Source organism: Vespa velutina, chromosome 1 (genome assembly GCF_912470025.1).
Source record: "Vespa velutina chromosome 1, iVesVel2.1, whole genome shotgun sequence".
Lineage (NCBI taxonomy): Eukaryota > Metazoa > Arthropoda > Insecta > Hymenoptera > Vespidae > Vespa > Vespa velutina.
This window is the reverse complement of record NC_062188.1, coordinates 20,519,476-20,543,629: the sequence shown is the minus strand read 5'-3', so window position 1 is coordinate 20,543,629 and position 24,154 is coordinate 20,519,476. Positions and strand designations below refer to the sequence as shown.

Below are 24,154 nucleotides of genomic sequence, written 5' to 3'. Positions count from 1 at the left end.
AGTGCTCGTAATAACAGTATTTTTCTCTTCCGAGTAGAACGAGAAAAGTAGTCGATCGTTATCGCGTAAAGACGAGTGAAACGATACGAGTAACGGCCTTCGCCTAGCTCCTATACAATGTTTAGCTAGAGACGACGTGTGTGCATAAATATCTCGCTAGTACAGCGCCATGGCAAAGTCACGTTCCCACCGATATTGGCGATTTACTTTTTACGAGAAAGAAAAAGATTTCCTTCTAATTACAATTTTCATCGACTCTATCATCTACTATTAGGGAAAACGTTTTAATATTCTTCGTGCTTGGAAATAGTACGGTCCGTGCTTTCGAAAATGGATGATATAAAGGAATTGGAAACATTCTCACTGGCCATGATAATACGCTTCGCTTCGTCGTTGCATTCTCCTGCTATTTTCCAACACGCGCACAAATATTCTCTCACCATCGGTATTTCTCTTTATTCGCATTTCCGCATCGTACGTCGTACGTCAACATCCACTCTGAGAATCTTTCTCTATTTTGAATGCAAGCCGTTTATCCTGGCGCCATCGGTCTCTCTCTCTCTCTCTCTCTCTCTCTCTCTCTCTCTGCGCACACATCTGTCCTTTCGACTGCAATCCTTAGCCGAATCGTTTAATTCGTGCCCAGCGAGTCAAGAGATTTGATTACTAGGGCGGAAGCGGAAATGGCGTTGACTGTTACTCCTTCCATTTTGCCTCTTCGTCAAAGATCGAGCGGCCACGAATCAGGCACAATCCTTTTCAGAGTTCAAAGTTCTTCTCGATCGTCTGAGTTCTTCTCCATCTCTCCGAGTAAGAGAGAAAAGTATGAAGAAAAAGGGAAATAAAGAGGCACGAAACTGACAATGAGAGAGATGAAAAAGAAAGAAGAGAAAAAGCTGTTGACCCGCTTCGCCACGAGGATAGCAATTACTCTAATGATCGTTCCTTCCGTTTTCTTTTCTCTTTCCACTCTCTCTTCCCCGTTGTCCCTTCTCGGCCGTACCTTGTTATTAACCATCTAATTGGCAATAATCGTTGCGCCGGCCAAGGTGACCGCTCGCGATCCTCCTTAATTCTCGCGATACTCCCTTCTTCTGGCTAGAAAGAGATTATTGGCCCGAGGTTAATTTATTTCTCCTCGTTTCTCGTTGCGAAGATATTCGCCCGGTTGGAAGGATCGTTCCCCTTTAACATTAGCACCGACACCTATCCCAAGCATCGAGAACTTATGTAGGTGAGGTTCACGTATGAAAGGCCAGCGGCAGCTTTTTCGTCCTTACTCCGAGAAGCGCGTCGACCTCTATCACAGAAATTCTCCTATATCTTTACGTTGGTGTATCTTGACGTTAACCAAGAGTCTACGCAAGTATTCATGTTTTCTACGAGATTACATTCGTATAGATGTAGGCCGGTAGCACGACCAAGAAAATTGAATTTCCTTCGAATCGGTCTTCCGTCTCTTGAAATTTTTCTATCTCTTGTCGTTTCCGTATCGGCCTTTTTACTTCTCCAATAGACACGCCGATAGTTTACGATTCCTCCTTGGGATTTCAATTCCGTACCTACCGCTTTACGACGAAAATTTCAAAATTTACCGTTGCTCTGATATCTATCGTAAATTATTGTCGTCCTGGACGAACTACGCGTGGAACTTTCATAGGATAATCACGCGTTCGCGACAAGAATCCTCGAGCTCAACGTAACAACGTAACTATTTCGTTTGTTACGGATAAGAGAATTATCTATCGAGTGCCTAATTATTCGAGATAATGATTATAGAGAATATCTCATATTCTCTATAATGCGAAGATCGGAAAAAGAAACATACTTTGCGTTAACACGAGACTCGTGTTAATTATACGAAACTATGTTGTATACGTTACGGCATTTTCATTATACGGCTGCATTAATTACGCGCCATGAATACACATTTCCTTCTATTCATTTTTCACGATGTTATCGCGAGAAGCCGGGAGGGAAAATTCTTTCGCCCGTTCAATTTTTTCCCTTCCAAAAATTGTTCATTACATTTTTTTTATCCTACATATTTGCATTACGATTCGCATGTTTCAATTATTTCTCATCGTTCTTTTTTCTTTTACCAGGACGTTGTATTTTTCGCTAAAGTCTCGTAAAGATAAAAGAAAAGAAAAGTCTTGGAATGTGAAACTACGTACACTCGCGCTCTTTCGATTTCCTGTCCGATCAGACTTGGCTTTTTCTCCTTCCTTCTTTCGACGTACGTCGCTCCAAGATATTTCCTGACGTTTCGCGTCCGTTGGATACGCACGGCATAACTTTGAAGACCCTTTGACACGTCTCTCTCTCTCTCTCTCTCTCTCGCGCGCGCGCGGCGACGTGAAAATATATAGGGAGAGAGAGACAGAGAGAGAGAGAGAGAGAGCGATAATCGCGTGCCCTTACCTAGGATACACGTCCAGCGAATCGAAATCGCGAACACGTTCTATCCTATCTAATCGACTATCCGAGATTGTACGAGAATCTAGCTTGCGTGAGAAAAAAAGAAAATTCCGTACGTCACCGGCGACGACGACGACGACGACGACGACGACGACGAAAAAAGAAAAGAGAAAAGCTTACTATCGACTATCGTTTCGTTCGTTGGCGATCAATTTTCAAAGATTCTCTACGTGTCTAGCAAAATCGGGAAGAAGATTGGAAATTGAGAAGAGTACTAGCGATACGGAACTTTCTACAGCGTCACTTTGCGAATGCGAAAATACCAGCGATCAAGATCGAAGGAAAGGGATAGTAGCATCCAACTACCCGTTACGTCTACGTTATCGGTCGAAAGATCTTTCATCGAGGGAGAATCGCTTTTTTTTCGTCGCTCGAATTTCACGAAATCCGGGCGTGTCGAAGCGTGTTCGTGTCGTGTGATGGATAGAAAGTAGAAAAGATCAGTCAAAGCGATGATTCCGATCGGATTTCGATCGAATTCGTGACCGTGAAAAAGTGTTAAGATATTAGTATCGTGTTGTCACCTGTGATGGCGATCTTGCAGGACCACTTGCTGGTACCCTCAAGGACGATCTGTTCGGCCTGTTCGAGACTGTCTATGTGGGTATCCGGGTCGACTGAAAACGTCGTGCTGAAAGAAGACAATGTCCTCGTAAACGCGTCGTCCTTCGACAACCTCTCGTACCTCTTTCTCATTTGTTCGTTTATCCCAAATTCGTAATCTGGACCCTTTAATCCTAAATGTGGCAGAATGTTGAAAGAAAGAAAAAAAGACAGATACTCTGAGAGGTCAGCGAAGGACGGTGGAAGACATGTCGGTCGTTGTCGGTGACAGCCCAAAGGGATTAGCTCCTCGATAATCATCCCAAAGTCCTCCAGCAGCGGCGACGATTCGTTCGAACGTATACCGTTAAGCGACGACATTCGCTAGGAGCTCGTAAAGCTAAAGCAGCAGCGGCAACAGCAGCGACAGTAACGGCGGCGGCGGCGGCGGCGGCGGCGGCAACGCCAACAGCAATTCGTAGCGTAATATCTTTCAATCGGCCTGTTTATTTCTTTCACCCGCTGGCCTGCCCCTCGGCATCCTTTCTACGCTAGCCAAAATAATATTCGCGTGCATCTACCCGCACTCGGTGTTCAATAGTTCTCTCGTTCGAAGGCGAGCTTCGAATGAAATTAATACGTGTGGAAGAATACGCGAGGATTGGAAATTGGGGACTCGAGGAAATGCGAGATTACTTATCGTTGGAAGTAATGGTGATTTGGGGAGAATCAAGCGGGCTTAACGGAAGGGTAATTTCGCGAGTGAAAAAAAATCGATGGATCGCGTGCAGACCGAGAAGGAACATAAACCAGTCTCCCGAGCGTGCCACCTGTTAGTTGGGTGGGATCCTTGAATTAACATCCAAGCTTCGAGTTTGATCGAGACGACGGCTTGGAATAAGAAAACTTGTTGCGTCGTTTCGGTGGCGTATCGCCAACTTGAAACTTTTGCGAGCGTTTCATTTTCGATTAAAGACAGAGCCATTCGAGCTTGGATAAACGCGTTGCATTCGTGTGTACCACAACGAGAGTTACCTTTCGAAACGTTCGATGAGCACCCAACGCATCGAAGGCCATTGGTCGTGCTTTCCTATGACAATGGCAAGTTGCCTGTATATGTTCTCGCACATATATACATATATATATATATATATATATATATATGTGTGTGTGTGTATATATGTATATATAATCTAGGCGAGTGACAACAAGTTGCCAAGCGAGCTTAATGGACTTTCGATTGGATTCCCATCTCCGCGCGCGCGCGCGCGCGCGCGAGAGAGAGAGATGACCAACGCGTCGGTAGGACGATTCCAACGTTAATGACTTCCTTGTTACACCGTTTCCTAATAATATTCCGATAATAGCTGGAACGCGCGATGTAATTTTGACTACATTTACATCCTTTGAGGAAAACAATCTAGAATTTGGATCACGTCTTGGTAGAATCCGTTGCCGAACGTTCTCCTATGACCCATAGGAATAGTTCGATCGACTGTGGACGGCATCGAAACGGCCTCTTTGATAACTCTAAGATGATTATTAGGTCTCCGAGCGGGTACGAAGTATAATATTAGACATTCGGAGGACGCGTCGCATGGAATATTAATAGATTTTGTTCGCACGAGTGTGTCGTCTCGTTAAAATGGAATGCGAGAGAACGGGAACCGGTATCGTGTAGTCGAGAGCTATCCCTCGGGATGTCTGCTCTAACCAAGATGAACAAAATTTACACTGTTTCACGCGACGTATACATGGACGAAAGGAGGATACTCTCTATCTCATTTCACGGAAGTTATTATCTTCTTATTCATGTCGTGACGCAAAGTAATACAAACTTGGAATTAATCCGCGATAGAGAAGATGAGTCTTCGTTCGATCTACGAAAGTGGTACTATGAGAAGTTACGCCGAGGTAACCGCTTGATTGAGAGGATGGTACGAGAAGGAGGCGGGGAGATAGGGAGCTAGAAAGGAGGAAAATGGGAGAAAAGAACACATCGAGGTTGCCATTAGGGTGACGTTAGATATGTTGTCGTTGAATCATCGGTAACTGCTAGATAATCGCGAAGGGTGGATCTGGGAAACGTCCAATTAATGGTGCAGACTAATGGCCAGCGTTGAAAATCGTTGCATATCCAGGCGGCAAAAGGTAGGTCGCAGACGGTGACACTGTATAGCGACACTGCATGCCGGTATGCACCTAGCTGCGAGTATGAGGCTGACTCGATGAGCATTAACGAATGAAATATTATCTGGTATTTCATATTCGATTCATTTCGAGCTAAACGTTTTCCAATGAAAATGAACATTTCACACGATATGGATTTTTGTCCAAAGTTATTTGACATGGTCATCGAGTCTCCCTCCGTATACGTACGTACTTATGTACGCGATAAGTAAAATATGATGGCCGACCGAAGTGCGATCGTTCGCTTCTTTTATTTCGACACGTCGAATTTCGAACGATTGCTTAGATTTTGCAACGTCCCTCGTGACGTATAGCACGAATTAATGCTTCAAAACGAACGATCGCCTCGTGCCTGTGACACGTCTATCGCTATACACGTAGATATACAGTGTAACGCGCATGAGATATATATATATATATATATATCCAAGGCACGACAGAGCGCAGCAGCCGCGCGGCAGGAGCAGATATATCGCCAGACATCTGATGACAAAACGACAGCAACGATAGTAATGATAACACAATAATAATAACAGTAAACAATCAATCAGAGAATATAAATAACGATAGTGTGCGTGTAACGCATACGTAAGGAAGGGCAACGACAACCGACGAAAGTACATTTGTGTGTACGCATATATATATATATATATATATACACACACACACACACACACACACACATATATATATATATATGTGTAACTACAGCTACAATATACAGATATACACATAGAGACACACGCGTTTATATAAATATTTATGTATACAGATGAACGTTTATAGGCGTGGTGTAGAGGTCGAGCCGACGCGTTGAGTTTCGTCGTTTAGCTTACGACGAAGAGAGCTGCCCACAAACCTGTAATGGCGATCTTCGCCGACCATTTGCTCGTACCATCCAGAACCGACTGCTTCACCGCTGACATGTGGCCCAGGTGCGCAGCCTCGTCGACCCCGAAGACTGACCTAAACTCCGACGAGACTCTCTTTCACAACTGGGCTGTGTCAACGGACCCGGTCTCGTCTTATCTCTCACCGCTTCTCGTTTACTCTTATTTCTTTCGCGAGCGCGATATTTCGAGAGACGCTTTTATCCCGCACGTGTGCGCGCGCGCGCTCAGTATGTATGTTCGTACAAGAACCGATTAGCTTACGAGCTTGAAAAGAAAATGCCCAAAGGAGAACGCGAACTCGGTGAAAAACTCGCGAGCGGCAAGTTTTATCGAGAACGTGTTTTGGATAGAATAGGATCGAAACTTTAATGCGCTCTCTTTCTCTCTCTCTCTCTCTCTCTATTTCTATCTATCTATCTCTTTTGACCGCGAAAGAATATTTTTTCTTTTTATTTCGGTTTGCCTTCTTGAAAGTTTCCGTTTTACGAGCGTATATAGATGCTTTAGCTTTCTCGAAAGAGAACAGACTGCAGACTCGAAGAAAGAGAGAGAGAGAGAGAGAGAGAGAGAGAGAGAGAGAGAGAGAGAGAGTTTTGTAAAAGCTCCCCAAGTTTATACACTTTAGCTCGTTCAGGCTTTTCCCATTTGCTCGATTCAAAGAGTAAGAGAGAAAGAAAAGAGACTTGAGTTTCATAAGACGTAAACCGCATCGTTACTTTGGCATTTTTTAATGATTCACCGTGCGGAAAGTCGAGCGTTTTTCCCTTTCTATATGTCAAGCAGGTATTTTCGAAAAGGTAGGCGTAAGTAGGCGTCGCGCGCGAGCTCGTTATTAACACGAAACTGCGCTCATCGATCCAACGCGCGTTAACGAGGATACGAAAATTGGACGACGAAATTCCGTCGAAATGGAACGTGGTAGGTTGACGCGCGTCTCTCGAGATGTATCGACGATCGGATTTTGCAATTTTTTGTCGAAACAAGAAAAGATGAGACGAGAGCGCGGGCTCTTAAAGAGAGAGAGAGAGAGCGGGGGGGGGGAGAGAGAAATAAAAAAAGGAAGAAACAGATTACGCGATCTCTCTTCTGTGATTCGTCGATCTGCTTCGTCGATCTTCTCGTCGTCGTTCGTCTTCGTCAAAATTCTCCTTAGCATCGAATCCAGCTAATTGATCGATCATTATTATTTTTAACGGCCATAGGAAAATTAGTCCGTTCGGAAAGAAATTATTTTTAATGGAATTAACCTAGCGATCATGCTGCAGGATTTTCAATATTTGTTATTAATTAAGGGGCAAGGATTATCGTATTAGCCGTCACGGCGATACTCTTAATGCGAGCGTGCGCGCATAATCGAACTAATCGATGGATCGATCGTTAGTCAGTATCGTGTCGATTCACGTAACAACGGGCGACGATGGGAGAAAGACAAAAGCCGGAATTTCCTCCGTACGTAATACGTACGGTTCCGAACATTACCTAATTAATATCGTTTCCCGATAAAGTTGCTCGGCAGTCGCGGACACTAGTGGAGCGCGTAGCGAAACGACCGGTATTACGACGATCAAATAATTAGGTGTTTCGAGTAATTCAACGGCATGCTTTTTCTCGTTCGAGTCCTCGGCGTAACGACGTTATTACGCGCGTAATAAAAACGATGGAACTCTGCCGGTTCTAAAATTTTCTATATAATCACAGCCGAATGGCTCTATTATTCTATCCGTGCTTTACTCATTTACGAATACATTTAACCTCTGACATTTTTTTCTTCGAAGAAGAAAAATGGTTTATAGCTAACGTCTAAGGTCGAGTCGAAGCGAATTAGTCGAGCGAAAGCGTCGAATTGGGAGATTATTGATCAAACGCGAACGCGAATCAACGACGAGGGAAAAAAATTTACTTGTTCTCTTGGATACAAAGCTCTCTGGAAAAAAAGGGGAAAAAAAACGGCCGCTTATATTCTTCGGCAAACGATGTTTGCCGAAAGCAACTTCCTTCGACGCGGCTAATTCCCTGCGGCGATTCGTGCCGTAACGTTTCATCCGTACCGTTACGTTTCGGCTAACGCGACGTTCGAACGCGATTTTCTACTCAAAATGAAAATTTTGACGCGGGACCGTGACCTGATTTCGAGCTTTCTCTAATTTCAACATTTCCCTTCTCGTCGTTCTTCTAAAAAGGCTCGCGAATATTTCTTGGAGAAAATTCATTTCTACGACAAATTTTGTTGGCTTTTCGATCCGAAGACGAGCAACGACGACGTAGACGCGAACCAATGCGGTTCCGCAGACATCAACATTGAATTCTCCTTTCGCAGTCGTGCCGCGACAAATGGAACAGAGAGAGAGAGAGAGGGGGGGGGTGGGGTGGGGTGGGGTGGGAAAGAAAAGAAGTAAAAAAGAAAGAAAACGATGAAAAATGGAGAGTGAAAGAAGCAAATAGATAGAACTCACCGAATGAGCTCGAAGATCTCTGGCTTTTCCATCTCCCTCTGCTTCATCCTTTCCTTCATTGCCGTGATTATGCTATTGGCTTTATCCTCGGCGCCGTGCTTCGAGCTCTTCTCCGCGGCCCCTGTAAAAATAAAATGCAAAAAGAGATTGTGCGACTGCGAATCACCGACCAAACTACATTTCCAGGCTTTAGACGAAACGCGATTTTTAATTAATTCATCTTCGAGGTATTCCTCGATCGGTCACACTTCCTCGCGATCGATCGTATATGGTCTTTCCTTAAATCAAACTTTCTCTCTTTCCGTTTTTCTGCGATGAAAGAACATCGAGATATATAGAGCCATCTAGCTCCGAAAGTTGGATTCAACGTACGACGTTTGGTGATCAACAAAAGATTTTGCTAAATCGAAAAAGTTTCTTTAACCGATAACATTGAAAACGTCCGAATCCCCATTTGGAACTTGAAATTCCGACGAGACGAAAATTTTCTTTATTCCGTACTATCAATTAATCTCCGTACTATCAATAAAGCTTTGGCGCTTTAATTCTTTTGGCAAGTTTTACGTTAATTTTGTATTCGCGGCCCTCTCCGCAAAGGATATAATATGCATCCGCGAGCTTAGGGCGTGTTCCCGAGCGGTCTCGCTTTTTAGGCGACTTCAAACATTCGAGGAGCTTTAATTTTCCGGTGCGAGCTCGTTGCGAATCTGTTTGCCAAGGCGCGCTTCTCGCAACCGCCCGCTCGTTGCAACGCTCGCCCTCGACGGAAATTACGTCTATCGATCGTTCGTCAGACTCTAGCTCGTTGCTCATCGATCGCGAAAGATGAAATGAATCATTGGTGAACTCACTCTGCAGGCAGTCAGCATTGAGCAAATCCTTGCACTTTTCGTGACACTTGACGCCGCATTCCATGCATCGAACGCCCTGACGCGCGATACCCCAGAGTAGACCCTCGCATTCGTAGCAGTAGGTCGGCGAGGTGGCCGTCCAAGTGACGAAATTGTGAGGCGTCGTCGACGAGATGGGATAGATCATCGCCTGCAGCGTTTTCTTGTAGACGTGCATCTTCTGCGGGGTTTCAGGATGATCGCATCGTCGTTAAAGCGTGCTTCTCAGAGAAGATACCGAAGTCTAGGACGAGGCAGGAGGTCTAGACGATGTGAGGAGGAGAATGGAAGGATCCGGGAAGGTGGATCTTTTAGAATCGGAATGGATGCACTCGGCCAGCCACTCGATGCACTTGAAAGCACTTGGATCCTTCGTTCGCGAAAGTTCGCCTCTACGATCTTTATCTCGTATTATTTCGAATGCCTATGTCTACGTGACAAATCTCGAATTCTCGGATGTATACGAACGTAGAAAATACGTATACGAGAGGATATACGTGAAAGATCCATTCGAGATTTATCGATTTAAGCCGTTCCACGGATTAAATTTCTTATCATATTTATATATCTCGGCGAAGAAATCCTTTCGAGGATCGAACGGAGAATCCAAGAGTCAACATTCGTACTCTCTATCGTTTAGGGAATTTTCGAAAAAGCGGGGTCTCGCTTCGACCTTCATGGTGAGTTTTCCTTAGGAAGATATATTCCCGAATATGAGCCCGCTCTTTCGATTCGCCCCTTTTATTCCTTATTTTTGGCACGAGATCTTTTTCCTAATTCTCCATGCAGGATTGTACATATCAATATGCACAGATCCACGTGTACGCACTACTCTCGCGCTCTATCGTCGATGTGCACGCAAATCCACTAAATAATCGAGCCTCTCGAATCGTGCCTGCGACTCATTATTTTTACATTCGCAGTCTTTGGTACAAAAATTATGATCAAACGTGTCTCCGTAAGTAATGATGATAATAATAAAAAGGGAAAAAAGCATATTCGTCGAGTAATCGGGACGTTCCAACGATCTCGAAAAGAAGAGCGTTGTTTCCTTTTTACGCTTTGGCCTGAAGGCTAGACGAGCGATCGAAAAAGAGGAGGTCCTTCCCTTTTTATTTTTCTCTTTTCTTTCCTTCTCTCTCTCTCTCTCTCTCTCCCTCCCTCTCTCTGTTCTCATTTAGGAGGATCCTGCGCAAGGACTCCGACAGAGAAAAACAGAAAGAGAGAGAGAGAGAGAGAGAGAGAGAGAGAGAGAGAGAGAGAGAGAGAGAGAGAGAGAGAGGGAGAGGGAGAGGGAGAGAGAAAGAGAGAGAGCACGTTTTCTCCATACCCCGTATAATATATCTATGTACGTATATACGTAATATGTAAGGATATATATATATATATATATACATGTGTGTGTGTATATACATACATATATATATATATATATACTAACTGGATAGAGCAGGGTTAAAGCATCGATCTGCTAAGAAGCACCACTATAAAACTATCGCGCGGAGCCAAGGATGTTCCTCCGTACATCTTTATTTTCTCGTTGACATCTTAATGCAATTATATCGAATCGTTAAAGTACTCGATAAAGAGGAAAAATTGTAACAAGATTTGTACGGAGAAACGTCCAAAGAGAGAAAAATCAAAGAGCCCTAGCGGACTAGCCTAATTGTAAGTTATTCCGAAAAGTTGTAGTTGTATGTCCCTTCCCAATTGCACGGAGACACGCGTTAGTTTCGATTCGTTTCGTTCGCGCTCGATGCGGGTCTTTCTAAATCGCGTCTATGTACACGCGAGTATTATTGCGCGCGCATATCTTTCTCTTCTTCCGCGAATAAATCTTTGATATCGTATATGTCAGAGTACTTATGTGTATCGTAGAGGTGAGGCGAGAATTATGGGCGCGTGCGAGTCTATAAAAATAGGTATACACATATATGTATGTATATGTACGATGATGCTCGTCCTAGCACGCTAACATCTCATCTTCTATTTCGCTACACGCTTGCCACCGGCATCAAGTTAATAGCGCAAAAGGAGACTTCTGATAGGGGGTGGCTCGTATTTAGAGAAAGATAATATATAAAAGATCGAAAGAAATTGAGAAAAAGAGTAGGCTTGGGCCAGACTTACGTGAAAGAAAATAGCGTGGAAATGAGGATAAAATTGCAGCGGTTCGTATGAAAAAAGAAAGAAAAGATAGATTACAGAGTGTTAAATTAATTCTTAATATCTTAAGGGGAACGACGCGTCGCCGTGCGACGTCGCTAGACGCGAGAGCGAACTTAACGTTAAATGATGCCATATTAGACGCGAATTAATCCGCGCGGTATCCTAATCGTTGATACGCGCGGAACGATCGACGTTTACGAAACTTTCTTCCTATATCGAGTCGTCGAGAAAAGGAAACTAATTTTTGCTGACGGCTAGTAGACATAGCGAGTGAAATTTTGATTTGATCATCCGATACGACGGACTTTGCCGGGGAAAATTCTTAAACACGGACGAACACTCTTGATCGATCTGGTCCAGAGATTCGATTCGTCAGAAAAATGTCAGAAATTTGAATCACCTCGTGAAAGTGAAAATTATTTCATTTCAAAAGGATCTTCTTCGACGGTCTCGAGTTTTATCCCTTTATAGCGCACGCGCGTTCGCGATTCCATGGATTTTAATGATGCACTCCGATCGTTGAAAAGACGATTATAATCTAGCAAAACCAAGTTTGGCGTACGAGTCTACGAAAACGTTCGCTCTAACGACGCGAGAGCGAAGCCTTTCGCGACTCTGCCCACCGTTTTTTCCTTTACTTTATTCCTTCTATTTTTTCCTTTACCCTCTTTCTTCGTTACATCGATACGAGAAGGATGACGATGATGTCTCGAGGTAGATCGTCTAAAGTACGAGTCCTTACCAGTTCCTCGTCGTTCAGCGTAGCCCTGGGCACCGCGGATGTGAGCCCTGCGGCGTTCCTCTTCGTCGCCGCCATTGTCTGAGAAAAGATAGAAATTAATGTGCATCTGATCCAGCTATAATGCCTTCCGGTCTCTCCATTGTATAGACAGTGACAAAGAGCGGAAATAAAAAGTCAGAGAGAGAGAGAGAGAGAGAGAGAGATAGAGAAAGAGGGAGAAAGACAGAGAGAGAGAGAGAGAGAGAGAGAAAACAGAAAAATATGAACGAAAAGAAAGCAAACGACGGAAAGAAAGTAGTGAACAAAGTAGGCTCTCTTGAAGAACGCAAAAACACGAGAAAACATTTTATAAAGATATAGTACAAATAATTGCTGATAGAATAATAAGAGAATGATTATCGGTGATTACAAGAAAAATAGCAGCAAAAATTGTGAAGAGATCGAATGATCAAAACTTACAAAGAGATATAAAAAATTGCAGAAGAATTAATCATAATAATAACGACATAAAAAATTCATGTCAAATTTGCCATAATCTCGACTAATGGTAAAAAAAGGTGCAAAGTGAAATCGTTCTACTGTGCCAAAATATGCATATAGTATTTAAAAAATCGACTGACAGTCGAACAGACGTTATGTACAACGAGCGAGAAAAGTTGTGTTTGTTGTATGTACATGGATCTCTTTCGAGAGCCGTGCTTTAACGATTCTTATGCCGTATTTTACAAGAAAAAAAAAAAAAAAAAAAGAAAAAAGAAAAAAAAAAAAAGGAAAAAAAAAAGAAGAAAAAGAAGAAAAAAAATAAAGTCGTGAGAGAGACTCCTCGATATTTCTTTCTCTTCTCTTTCGTATACGTGGGTAGGTACATGGACATGTGTGTGCACCACGCGAAAAATAGAACAAAGCTCGTATGTAAATGACGTCGAGATAACTTTTTCTCTCTTTTTGCTCGAGAGCTGTCGAACGATCGATCTTTCATGAAAGTTTCGAGATTTAAAACAAACGCTCTACAAATTTTCTGGTAGTTCGCGTTTTCACGATTTCGAAAAAAAAAACAAAAAATATACACTTTAATTATTGATGAATATAGGCATATATTTTGGAAGTAGAAAAGATTGCTTGCTTCGTATAGAAAATATTTCGGAATTTGCACAATTTTCCAAGGAGTCTCGTAACGGATGTAATTTCCTTTGTGTTTTGCTATGTATTTACATATGTTCATGAAATGATATATAGTTTTATACGCGTGTATGACGCGAGTAGCAAAAATGTTTAAAACGTTAATTAAAAAGCGAGAGGAAATGTGAGAGAAGGCGGTTCGGGAGATAAGAAGAATACTTGAATTAAAACAAAATGAAAGAGAGCGAGAAAAATGGAAATGGTAGGTATACAAATTAGAGATTGGTCTAACGGCGTAAAACAGAAAAAGAGATAGATAGATAGATAGATAGATAGATAGATAGATAGATAGCAATAAAGAGAGAGAGAGAGAGAGAGAGAGAGAGAGGGAAAGATATTTAGTGAAGAGAGAGAGAGAGAGAGAGAGAGAGAGAGAGAGAATATATCTCTACGATGAAAGTCTAATCTAATTAGCTTATAGGTGCCTGGTAGGTGTGGCACGCGGAGATTTGCGGTTCGGCGTAGATTTCAATTAAGATATTATGCACGGGGCCCCGTGCACGATGCATGCGCTACTGTCTTTCTCTTATCCGCAATCCGCATTCTAATGCTCTGCACTAATATCGCTTTGCCGCTCGTGTATTATGGTACCGCGCTTTTCGATCTCTTCTACCCTACGGCATTTCTAATACGTGTATAATAACAAGCGTGCTTGCGTAATTTTTGCACGGGGCGCCGTTTTCTTTTTTTAAATCGCTTCGTTTTTAAACGCTCGTCTTTATCTCATTTATCGACCCACAGAACATTTCTAATCGTTTCTTTATTCGAGTTCACCTATGCGAAAGGGATTTTTCTTTTATTTCGCTCGTATTTATAAATATTTGTCAAATTTAATCCAGCCGTGTCTACGTACGTGCTATTTTGTCGTTAATTAAGATCAACTATATTACGACTACGTTCATCTAATTTGTTTCGTATGTGCATGCAAAGCGTGACGGAACGATTAAGCGAAAACTTTATTGCTTAGGCGCTAATACTTATATAATAGTAGTAGATGCATCATAAAAGGTGAAGCGTGAGGAAGCGAATCGAAGGATTTTGGATTTGATTTGCGTTAAGTCGAATCTCCGAGAAGACAAGGTGGTTCAAGGTAAATATGGTCGCGCGGTGTGAGGGGAGGACGTCGGTACGATCGATGAAAATAAATTTCGCGCTAATAAAAAGAGTAATCTTATCCAGATAAGCCAGGGCGTCGGTGAGTATAAAAAAATGAAAGATAATCTTAGAAATGTAGGTTATGGTTTGCTAACGGCGGAAATAATGTGACGTTTAACGCGGTACGCTGCACAAGCCCCTTTTCTCGGCGTATCGCGCGATTATACACGAAAAGCATAAAATTATCTGCCACGTGCCAGCCACATTCTCTCCTTTATTATTACGATGCATATTCATACGAAAATGGGCTGTGGCCCGTACCCCAAGCGTCGGCCTCGATTAAATATACTCATTGCGATTAAGGAACGCACCACGACCATTAACCATTATCTTCACCGGCCTTTTCGACCTTTCATTTTTGTTCATTTTGCAATTTATCCGGATTAAATGAAGGAAATAAGCCGAACGCATTGCTTGTGGTACGGCCTATTCGTCAGAGTGACTGTAAACGTCCGCATGCTTTCGTGGTGCGTCGCTATGAAAACCAAAGCCACGACGATCACCACAAAATAAAGGTTCCAAAGAAGAAAATCTCTGCGGATAAGAAAAGGAGAATTATTTTATGACCAAAGCGAATAATACAGAAACAGAACAAAAAGGAAAGGAAAAAAGAAGAAAACAAATAAGAAGGAGAAGAAGAAATCGAAATGACGAGCAATCGCATGCGACGTTCAAGCAAGCTTCTTTTAATTAAGTTCGCTAAGGAGGCATTTAATTAGTACCTTCAAGACCTGGAGGTAGAGTTTTTGAGATTTTTTGAGAGGTTTTTTTCAGTGAGTGGTTTAGTTTTTTCAGGTGTTCAGGTGGATACAACAACGGGCGCCACAGAGAACAAACAAAGAAAATAGCATTATATGCTGGTTAGTACGTGTATCATTTACGTCCATTTAATTATTTTCTTTTATTTTATATTATTCTTTTTTTCTTTTTCTAACGAAAGTTGAAAGTGATAGATAGTTGAAAAGTTAGACACACGAGAGGCACAGAGACAATGTTTAACGGACACGCGTAATCGTAACGCGTAACGCCGAAGAAACAAATAGCCCGTTAGAAATCTGAATCATATCGGAATCATGTCGGAATCATATCGGAATTATATCGGAATTATATCGGAATCATATCGGAATCATATCGGAATCATATCGGAATCATACAGACCAGACAGTCCAGATGAAATAAGTTTTTGGAACAAACAAGTTCGAAGGAAAGAGAAATGAAAGAAACGATTTGGCTGGGCTACTTTTCCTTTCTGGATAACGGCAAAATTATCGGAATATGGCGTTGATATGATATGGCTCCTTTTATTTAACAAATCCTTTTTGTATAACGGCGAATTCGTTAAATCATTCGGCCAATCGAATAATTCGCCAAATATTCCGATAATTTTCAAAGGTTCTCGTCGTTGATATCCGGTCAAATTCAATCGACGTGTCCGTTCTCCGTTTGGCGAGGTAACGTTATACACAACAATCAGATAGAAATTTTCGACACCGAACATATAGGGAGACAGACAACGGGCTCGGGAAACTAAGGTACCCTCAAGGGATTATTACCGAAAGGAGGAGTGCGAATTTAGTCGCGTTACTGTTTAAATAACGACTTTAAAACGTCGTCGCTTCTAAAACTGGATACCGACTTTGAAACTCGCTTAAATAATCTCCTTAAAAATTTCTCCTCCACGCTTTATCTTCCTTTTCCTTTTCAGAAACGTACGAAACAAGTTAAGAATCCTTCCTCGGAATATCGACTTTCTACTTATCGCGGATCGTACGAAATGCCATATGAAATCTCTTTGAACGCAATCATCTTTGATCTCTTGGATAAAGATTGCTTTATTGAAGCGTCGTTAACGAACGTCGGCTAAAATCTGTGGAGACGCCAAAGAAAATAAGAAACGGATATAAACGAATATCGACGTGACGTACTCGATCTCGTTCTCGTTCTCGTCGTTAAAGCCGAATTTCCTTTCTATGCCATTTCAATTAAAATATCCTACATTTTATAAAGCATTGCTTATTTTTCCATGTCTAACGATTCCCCTATTTTCTTATTTTTTAAATCCCGTTAACGATAGATACTTTTTGGTTATTAGCCGTACGATGTAACACTGAAACGCAAACACACGTAATTAGATTAGAACGAGACACGTGCCATCGTATGAGTCGCGAGTTACCTCAGAGGCTAGCTCGAGATTGATTCTATTGTCTTAGAAATTAGATAAGAGCAGCCAATTTGGAAGGTTGCCTCGTAGGTAAGTCGCGCGACAGAAAAATCAAATTTACGGTGCATCCGTCTTATGATCGATTTGTTCGTCGTCGCCGAGAGGGCTTGAGGAGGAAGGAATGCTCGAGTACGTTGGTGTACGATAAATCGCACTCGTTCGTTCGTTCGTTCGTTCGTTCGTTCGTTCGTTCGTTCGTTCGTTCGTTCGTTCGTTCGTTCGTTCGTTTGTAGGGCGTGGGTTGCGTGAGGTTAACGCTGAAAGAGCGGCACGCCAAGATGCTCTCTCGAGCCGGCTAGTAAAACTAATTAAAACAAACCGAACGAGCAATTAGCTCGAGAATGAAGCTTTTTGTTCCTCGCGATTCTCGTTCGTTCGAGGATAGGTAGGGAAGACGAGGACGACTACGATGATGACGACGACGACGACGACGACGACGACGACGACGGCGTCTACTAGAACGTTTCAATTCCATTGGTCGAATTAAGAAAGTTCGACAAACGCGGACGAGTTAGGATATGTAAGTACACATAGCTATGTTAGCACGTACAAAGTGTACTTATATACCTATAATAATACATGTACGGATTTATATGATGTATCAAGAGATAGAGGAATATATTGTATAAACAACGATGGAATTGCATCGATACCTACCAGCTCGGAGACCAATGGTATCGACTTCCTGCGCGGTCGAATATCCGGCATACTGTCGATGTTGCTGTAGAAAGGATTATCGCCTGGATGCCTGTAACAAAGGATAACGGAGAGAGAATTAGCGCACCGACGACGTCTTTTGTCGGATATGAAAAATTTATAATGAGATAGATATCAGAAATCGTGTTATTCGATAGGTTATCGGGAAAGTCCTGATTGCTCCTATTCTCCCAACTTTTGATAACGAGGTGCGCACACTATTACAGACTTATTTATTGTACCAATCGACATTCATATATGTATAACGTATATCGTCTGGATTTTCTTTCATTCAGAATGGATCGAAAAGAGTAATCAAACTTTAACAATAATATCGCAAACTCTTCTTTTCTATTTGTTGATTTTAACTATAACAATCGAGATCTTTGTCCCGGTTTCGAGAGAAGAATCTTATCGAATAATGCAGTCATTCTTTTTTCCCGAGAAAAAAAAAAGATTAATTTGGAAGAAATTTTTTTATTTATTTATTTTTCTTTTTCTTTTTTTTTGTTTTTTTTTTGTTTTTTTTTTTTTTTTTTTTTTTTTTATTCCCTTCGGAATTTTATGCCGCACAAGTATAGCGAAATGTTTTGGCCCTGAAAAGCAATTATGAAATGTAGAGTAATTAAGGAAGAGTCTCTGAAGGAGAGATCTAAATTTCAAGTTGAAAATTATTAAATGGTATAGAACAATTAGTTAAAACGGAAGAGAAAGAAAGAAAGAAGGCCGACGAGTATTCGTCGCAATTCGTCGACGAGACAAACGCTTCTCTTATTGTTAGGAAAAAGCTTTTGTTTTTCAGGCCGCGTGTACTCCCGTTACCGAGCATTTGTAACTACATAAGTACTTACGTACGTATTGACCTAGCAAAGAAACTCACGGCTTCCTATCAATTATCGTAGCGATTACTTTCGATGTAGACGTTTGAAAATGAAAGCAAGAAAGAATCCATACTTATTTACTTCGCTTCGAGATACTTTTCTCGACTGACCTGATTTTCTTTTCTCTCTTACTTATCTGAGTCGTATAAATTTTCAGGACAACGTTCGAATAAAAACGTTTCTCGACAGCTAAGTATTATACCGAACGATCCATCATTTGGAAATGGTTTACGCCCAGGATATAATCTCTCTCTCTCTCTCTCTTTCTCTCTCTCTCTCTCTCTCTCTCTCTCTCTCTCTCTCTCTCTCTCTCTCTTTATCCTCATATTTCCGACGTAAACCGGTATCTCTCACGCAAGGAAGAAGATTACACGTTGTTTGATTAAACTTTGCAGAATCTCAATCGAGAAGGAATATTTAACGGAGACGGATTGTGCAAAGATTCTAAAGTCGAGGGATCGTTAAACTGAAGGAAAAAAAAAGAGTTTTTTTTTCGGCGCAAAATAAGGGACGAAAGTGAAAGTTTTCTCGATGAAAGAGTTTGGAGCAGAGATTAACGAACGTATGCCTTTGTCAAATTCGGCGAGTCAAAAGCTCGGCTTTTGTTTCTCTCGTGTTTTTTTTTCTCTCTTTTCGTCAATGTTTTCCGTCGTTGAGAAAGATCACATGCGAACGACGATAACGGCCAATTCGCTTAACGCTTACGATAAGAGAACACGCTCGGACAGATATCAAAGGAGCTTTAAGCTTCGTTTGAAGGAACGAATGAGAGATAGCGCGAACGGTGACGCGTGGTAACGATCCGCTACTCAACCGCATCGAGCCTCTTTCCGCTCTCTGACCGATCCTATGCTCTTTCGACCTGGTATTATGGCCGGTTGTATTTTCGGCTTACGGGGTTACGAGCCTACTATTTTCGACGTCACTTTTGACATTCCAAATATGGAAAGAGAAAGAAATTGGTAGTTTATCGAAATCGCGAGATATTTCGACGTAAAGATGTCCTAGCAAAAGAGGTCCTCTTTAAATCGAGAGCATTATCGATTATCTCGAGATACCTAAACGATTCGCCTCGAGCAGCTCGTAACAATTAAGAAGCACTTTTCTCGTCGACCCTCTTCAACATTCCCTCCGCGTCCGATCTGTCAAAGTAAAGAATTCTGGTCCCTCCCTTTCTCGTGGCATGCCAATGATCTTTCCCTTAGGAAAAGAGAAAAGAGGTGATATCGCGAGACAATCCTTCGAACAGATCGCTTTAACGTCCTTTCCTAAGGAGCTATCTTTAATGACGCATAATCAACTTGACATTACTTTCCAATCGAGCAATTGTCATTATCGACGATCGAATAATTATAACGTTTCTCCCTAAGTCACGCTCGAGTTCGTCTCGCCATTGCTGGCTCGTGTCGGCTCGGCGTGGAAACCTCGAAAAATCTCAACTTTCTCACGATTCGAAACTTTCTATTTGGAAAACCGATGAAACACGTGGGAAACTTTTCAGGAAGTTTTCTTCTCACGATTTGACGGAGATGGAAGCAGAATTGCACCGTCCTTTCTTCCATAGACGACGACGACGACGACGACGACGACGTCGTCGAACCCGTCGAACACGTCGATGTTCGTACGTACCTTCCTGTTTGTAGGAACATCGAGAAATTCCATTCCTTATGCCTTTCGCATATAATTCCAAAGGCCAAGTCAAAAGGCGAACGTCATCGTGCGCTTATTTGCTAGCATCGAATAACGTCATTCGATCGGGGACAAAGGAAGAAAGAAAATATACGTACCCGTTGGCTCGTCCACCGGATTCGCCGCCTGGTCCACTTCCGTTCTAACAAACAAAAAAACAATTTTTTATTAAAAACAAGCCTAATAACAGTAGTTTGAAAAACTAAATGGAGAAGGCGCGCGCACACATATGCCGGTCGCGCGAACGACGATGACGCAGGCGTTTTTATATTTTTCCTCTTCTTTCCTGCCTTCGAGAAAATAGGGATAATGCAGTCTTTGAAAACGTGCCGCCACGGAATGAGACTCGCGAACGTTACTTTCGTACGGTTCGATAAGAAAAAGATGAAAAAACTTTCCATTTCTCTTTGGCGAGGGAAAATTTCGATCTCGCGAACGACAAATTCAAACTTTTCGAAATCTCGAAAGGTCGAGTCGTTCCGTGGCCGCACACACATGCTTCTTAGCTCGACGTTTCCTTATGATCTTTAACTTTCGCTGACGAGTTTTGAAAGAAAAAACGCCGATTCGAGTTGTCAAAGAGAGAAATAGGAGAAACAATGGTACGAAGATATAGAGAAATAATGATACGAGGAAGATGGAACGAACGTAATAAATAATAGGAAGAAAACGAACGAACTCGTTATATCGGCCTTAAAAATATGTTTCTTGGTATTAGCTAATAAGTAAGAGACGAAAGGAAAACAAAAGAAAAGAAAAGAGAAGAAAAAAAGGATTGAGAGAAAAATAAAGAAAGGAGACAATTTTTCGTGCCAAGTCGTGCGTTATCTTCTTCATTTCCTTCTTCCTCTTCTTCCTTCATCATCATCAAATCCCATGACGTTGCGCAACGGATTACGATCTCTCTCTCTCTCTCTCTCTCTCTCTCGTCCTTCGTACGGTTCTTCTACTTTTCCACCGACGCGTATTCTCGTTCTCTCTTGGCGCCTCGAACCCCAACGCGTTCTTTCTATATAGTTACGACGAGTAAACGCGTAATACTAGCACGGATGAGCCAGCATTTATCTTAATCCCCTTTTTTGTAGCACGGATAAGCGCTTTTTTCTTTCGCCTCTCGTCTCTCTGCTTTTTCTTCGATCCTGCTACATTAATCAAGTGTCCGATTGAAAATCGATTCGAAAACGCCGTCTCTCGCTGTCTAATAATCGCTTCTACTCGTTCGAGATTTTTCACGAATTCTCCTTCGAGTTTCCCTCCTATCCTTCTATCTTTCACCTTTCTCTTTTCTTTATATTTCTTTTCTTTTCTTTTTTCTTTTTCTTTTTTTTTTTTTTTCTTTAGAAAATTTTATCTCTTTCAATCTACGAAGAAAAGAAATGAAAAGCGCATGAATTCGATCTTCTCTTTATCTTCGTGCAAAGTGCCTCGTCTCTCGTTTCCATCCACTCGCTCGGCCGGCCTTCTCGCGGATGAAAATGGAAGTTTCTTTTTCTTCTCTTCACGTTTGTCCTCGAGACAGCGCGTAACAGCCCGTATAAATATAATATCACGTATAATACTCGTAAAGTTTTGTTATAATAGAGATACGATATAAACTTATCGATAGCGCGTAACAAGTGTTAATAAGTATTTTTAGAGAGCCGCAGGTATCTTTGTCCCTCCTTCGTTAGTGTCTCTTTCGCGCGCTCTTTCTCTCTCTCTCTCTCTCTCTCTCTCTCTCTCTCTCTCTCTCTTGCCTTTTTCTTTCCCTACTTAATTCTATCTTTGTCTTTCCCACCTTTGCCTCTTACTCCTTCTGGGACAGTGTTGCGGAAAGGATGAGTATCTTTTTTCGCTAGAAGAAGCCTCGGTAACATCAGAGTATTTTTATAATTTTCTTCGACGTTTAGCCACAGAGTGGACCGCCGTCGAGTGCGTCTCTCTTCTCTCTTTTCTTCCCTTTGTCGTCGGATTTTCGAAAAAAAATATTTCCAAAATCGACCATAATCATTTTTAAAGCGCGAGCCCGTCTGTTGTACTTTTTTTTCTTTTTCTTTTTTTTCTAAAATAATGTAATATTCTTCTTGTAGTTCTTTTGGAAAGAAAAACCGCAAGAAGAGAAGAAGAAATGGAAGAAGGCTTTCGAGTTTTCGAGTTAGCGAATAATTTCTTGGTTAAGCCATGCTTCGATTCGCTTTTTCGTCGCAAAAACGGACGGCGGAAAAAAATGTCGCGAAAAGCTTCTCTTTGCGGTTAAATCGTACAACAGTTAAGGTACCTTAATTGCACGGAGCGGTACTTTTCCGACTTGGAGTAGTTTTTGCCCTTTTCCCAGCAACGAGAAAATCGTGGAGAAGGAAAGAAAAGGAAAGCGGAGACGCGCTCGAAGGCGAAGAAGTATACAACCGAAATAGACAACAAAAACGCCATATAAGTACTTAATTACTTGCTCGCTTGGCTTTTTTTTCTTTTCTTTTTTCTCTTTTTTTTTTCTTTTTTTTTTTTTCCTTTCGTTATCGTCTAACGAGTTTATCGTCCTGTTTATCTATTAGGCCTTAACGATCGTACGGTATTACCTTTTAATTCGCTTATACGCTAATCGCCGCTTCGATTCACGCGCTAATCGCGAGATCGATGAGTTGCTTATTTTTTTTTTTTTTGTTTTTTTTTCTTTTTTCCTTTTTTTCTTTTTTTCTCTTTCATTGAATAGTTTTCACTTTGCTACACCGATCGAAAGGTAAGGATATTCAACCTTTCTCGAAATCGAATGATACGAACGACATTTAATGGTACGAAGATATCTATGATATGAAGATGCGATAAGAAGGTTATCGATCGCTCGGTTCTTCGTTTCTCGTCGCTTTTAAATCGCGCGTCCTCTTCGAAAACGAGAAAGAAAAGGTATCGAAAAACGAAACGGCATTAACGTAGGTTAGATTTTTATTTATACCATTTATCGAGTATCATGTGGAATACCGTCGAGGTCACGTTCCCCACCTGCCCGCTCAGCCCTCGGCGGTTCGCTTATACGTCGTCGTATGTCTGCGCGTGGCGCAAAGTCATAAAAGTCGCGCGAGGTCTTCTCGTGCGAGGTCGCGCGTGCACGACGAAAGAAAGGAGAGAACCGAGGACGTCAGAGGCAAAAGCTCTCGGCCGGTCGTACGTTCGCTTACCAACGCGACGTATACGCAAATGATACGTCCAAGTAATCGTTTCTTTATCAATTCGTTGAATTCGTTGCTCTTTACGCGACAACTTTACCAATTTTTCTCGACTACGGTACGCATATTTCATATATTTCTCTATACTATATACATATATGGATATACATATATCGATATACATATACATATACATACATATATATATATATATATATATATATATATATAAATTTTGCATATTTTGCTTCGATCGCTAAGATACGTCTGATATGTGAATAGATTTTAAGGCGTTTTAAAAGCTTTCGAACCCGGGCGTTACGCTCGTACCTCGGAGTTATAAAATGTCTTTTCCTACGGGGAATAGGGCCCCGCCCGCGGTCCTAATAAGAAAGGTGAAAAGAAGTTTTGAAAATGTACGGGACAAAAGTTTCTCGAGTACGAGGGAAGCACGCGGATTTGTGCGATTAAAGAGACTAAGATAGGCTCACCGAGCTCGGTGACCATTTCACTACAATCAGTTATAGGGCGTTGTTTCATCGAACACGGAAACTGGAAGCTCGTTGCACGCCGAGAACGTACAAAGAGGGGAGGTATGATCGTCTCAAAGATTCGTACCGAGATATCGACGCCTTTTGAGAAAGTCAAACTTTGCGTCGGAAAGGAGCTTTGCGTCGGGTTCGAGACTTTGATATGCCTAGATTTTTCGCGAATATAAATAGATACCCGATGAATATCGCAAAATTGTAATTGTAATAATCGAATGTAATCGAAACGTGCGCGGTAAGTCGAACGCGAGACGGGCCGTCGATGCGCCTAGTTACGCGTATTT

General features: G+C 41.9%; 1 protein-coding gene across 10 annotated transcripts in view; it reads right to left on the bottom strand.

Annotated features, from left to right (window-relative positions):
- The window catches only part of LOC124949872, an 80,661-nt gene that overhangs the window by 15,147 nt on the left and 41,360 nt on the right, over window positions 1-24,154 (bottom strand). For 3 of the 10 annotated variants that reach the window (XM_047495656.1, XM_047495674.1, XM_047495712.1), the window contains exons 3-9: window positions 20,281-20,324; window positions 17,574-17,664; window positions 15,418-15,426; window positions 12,362-12,439; window positions 9,412-9,631; window positions 8,561-8,681; window positions 6,074-6,180 (exon numbers count right to left, since the gene is read on the bottom strand). In XM_047495656.1, coding sequence (XP_047351612.1) covers window positions 6,074-6,180; window positions 8,561-8,681; window positions 9,412-9,631; window positions 12,362-12,439; window positions 15,418-15,426; window positions 17,574-17,664; window positions 20,281-20,324 — 670 coding nt within the window. Of the gene's footprint in view, window positions 1-3,005; window positions 3,113-6,073; window positions 6,181-8,560; window positions 8,682-9,411; window positions 9,632-12,361; window positions 12,440-15,417; window positions 15,427-17,573; window positions 17,665-20,280; window positions 20,325-24,154 lie in introns of all 10 variants that reach the window. The other 7 variants (XM_047495645.1, XM_047495703.1, XM_047495682.1 and 4 more) reach the window with 5 other exon arrangements.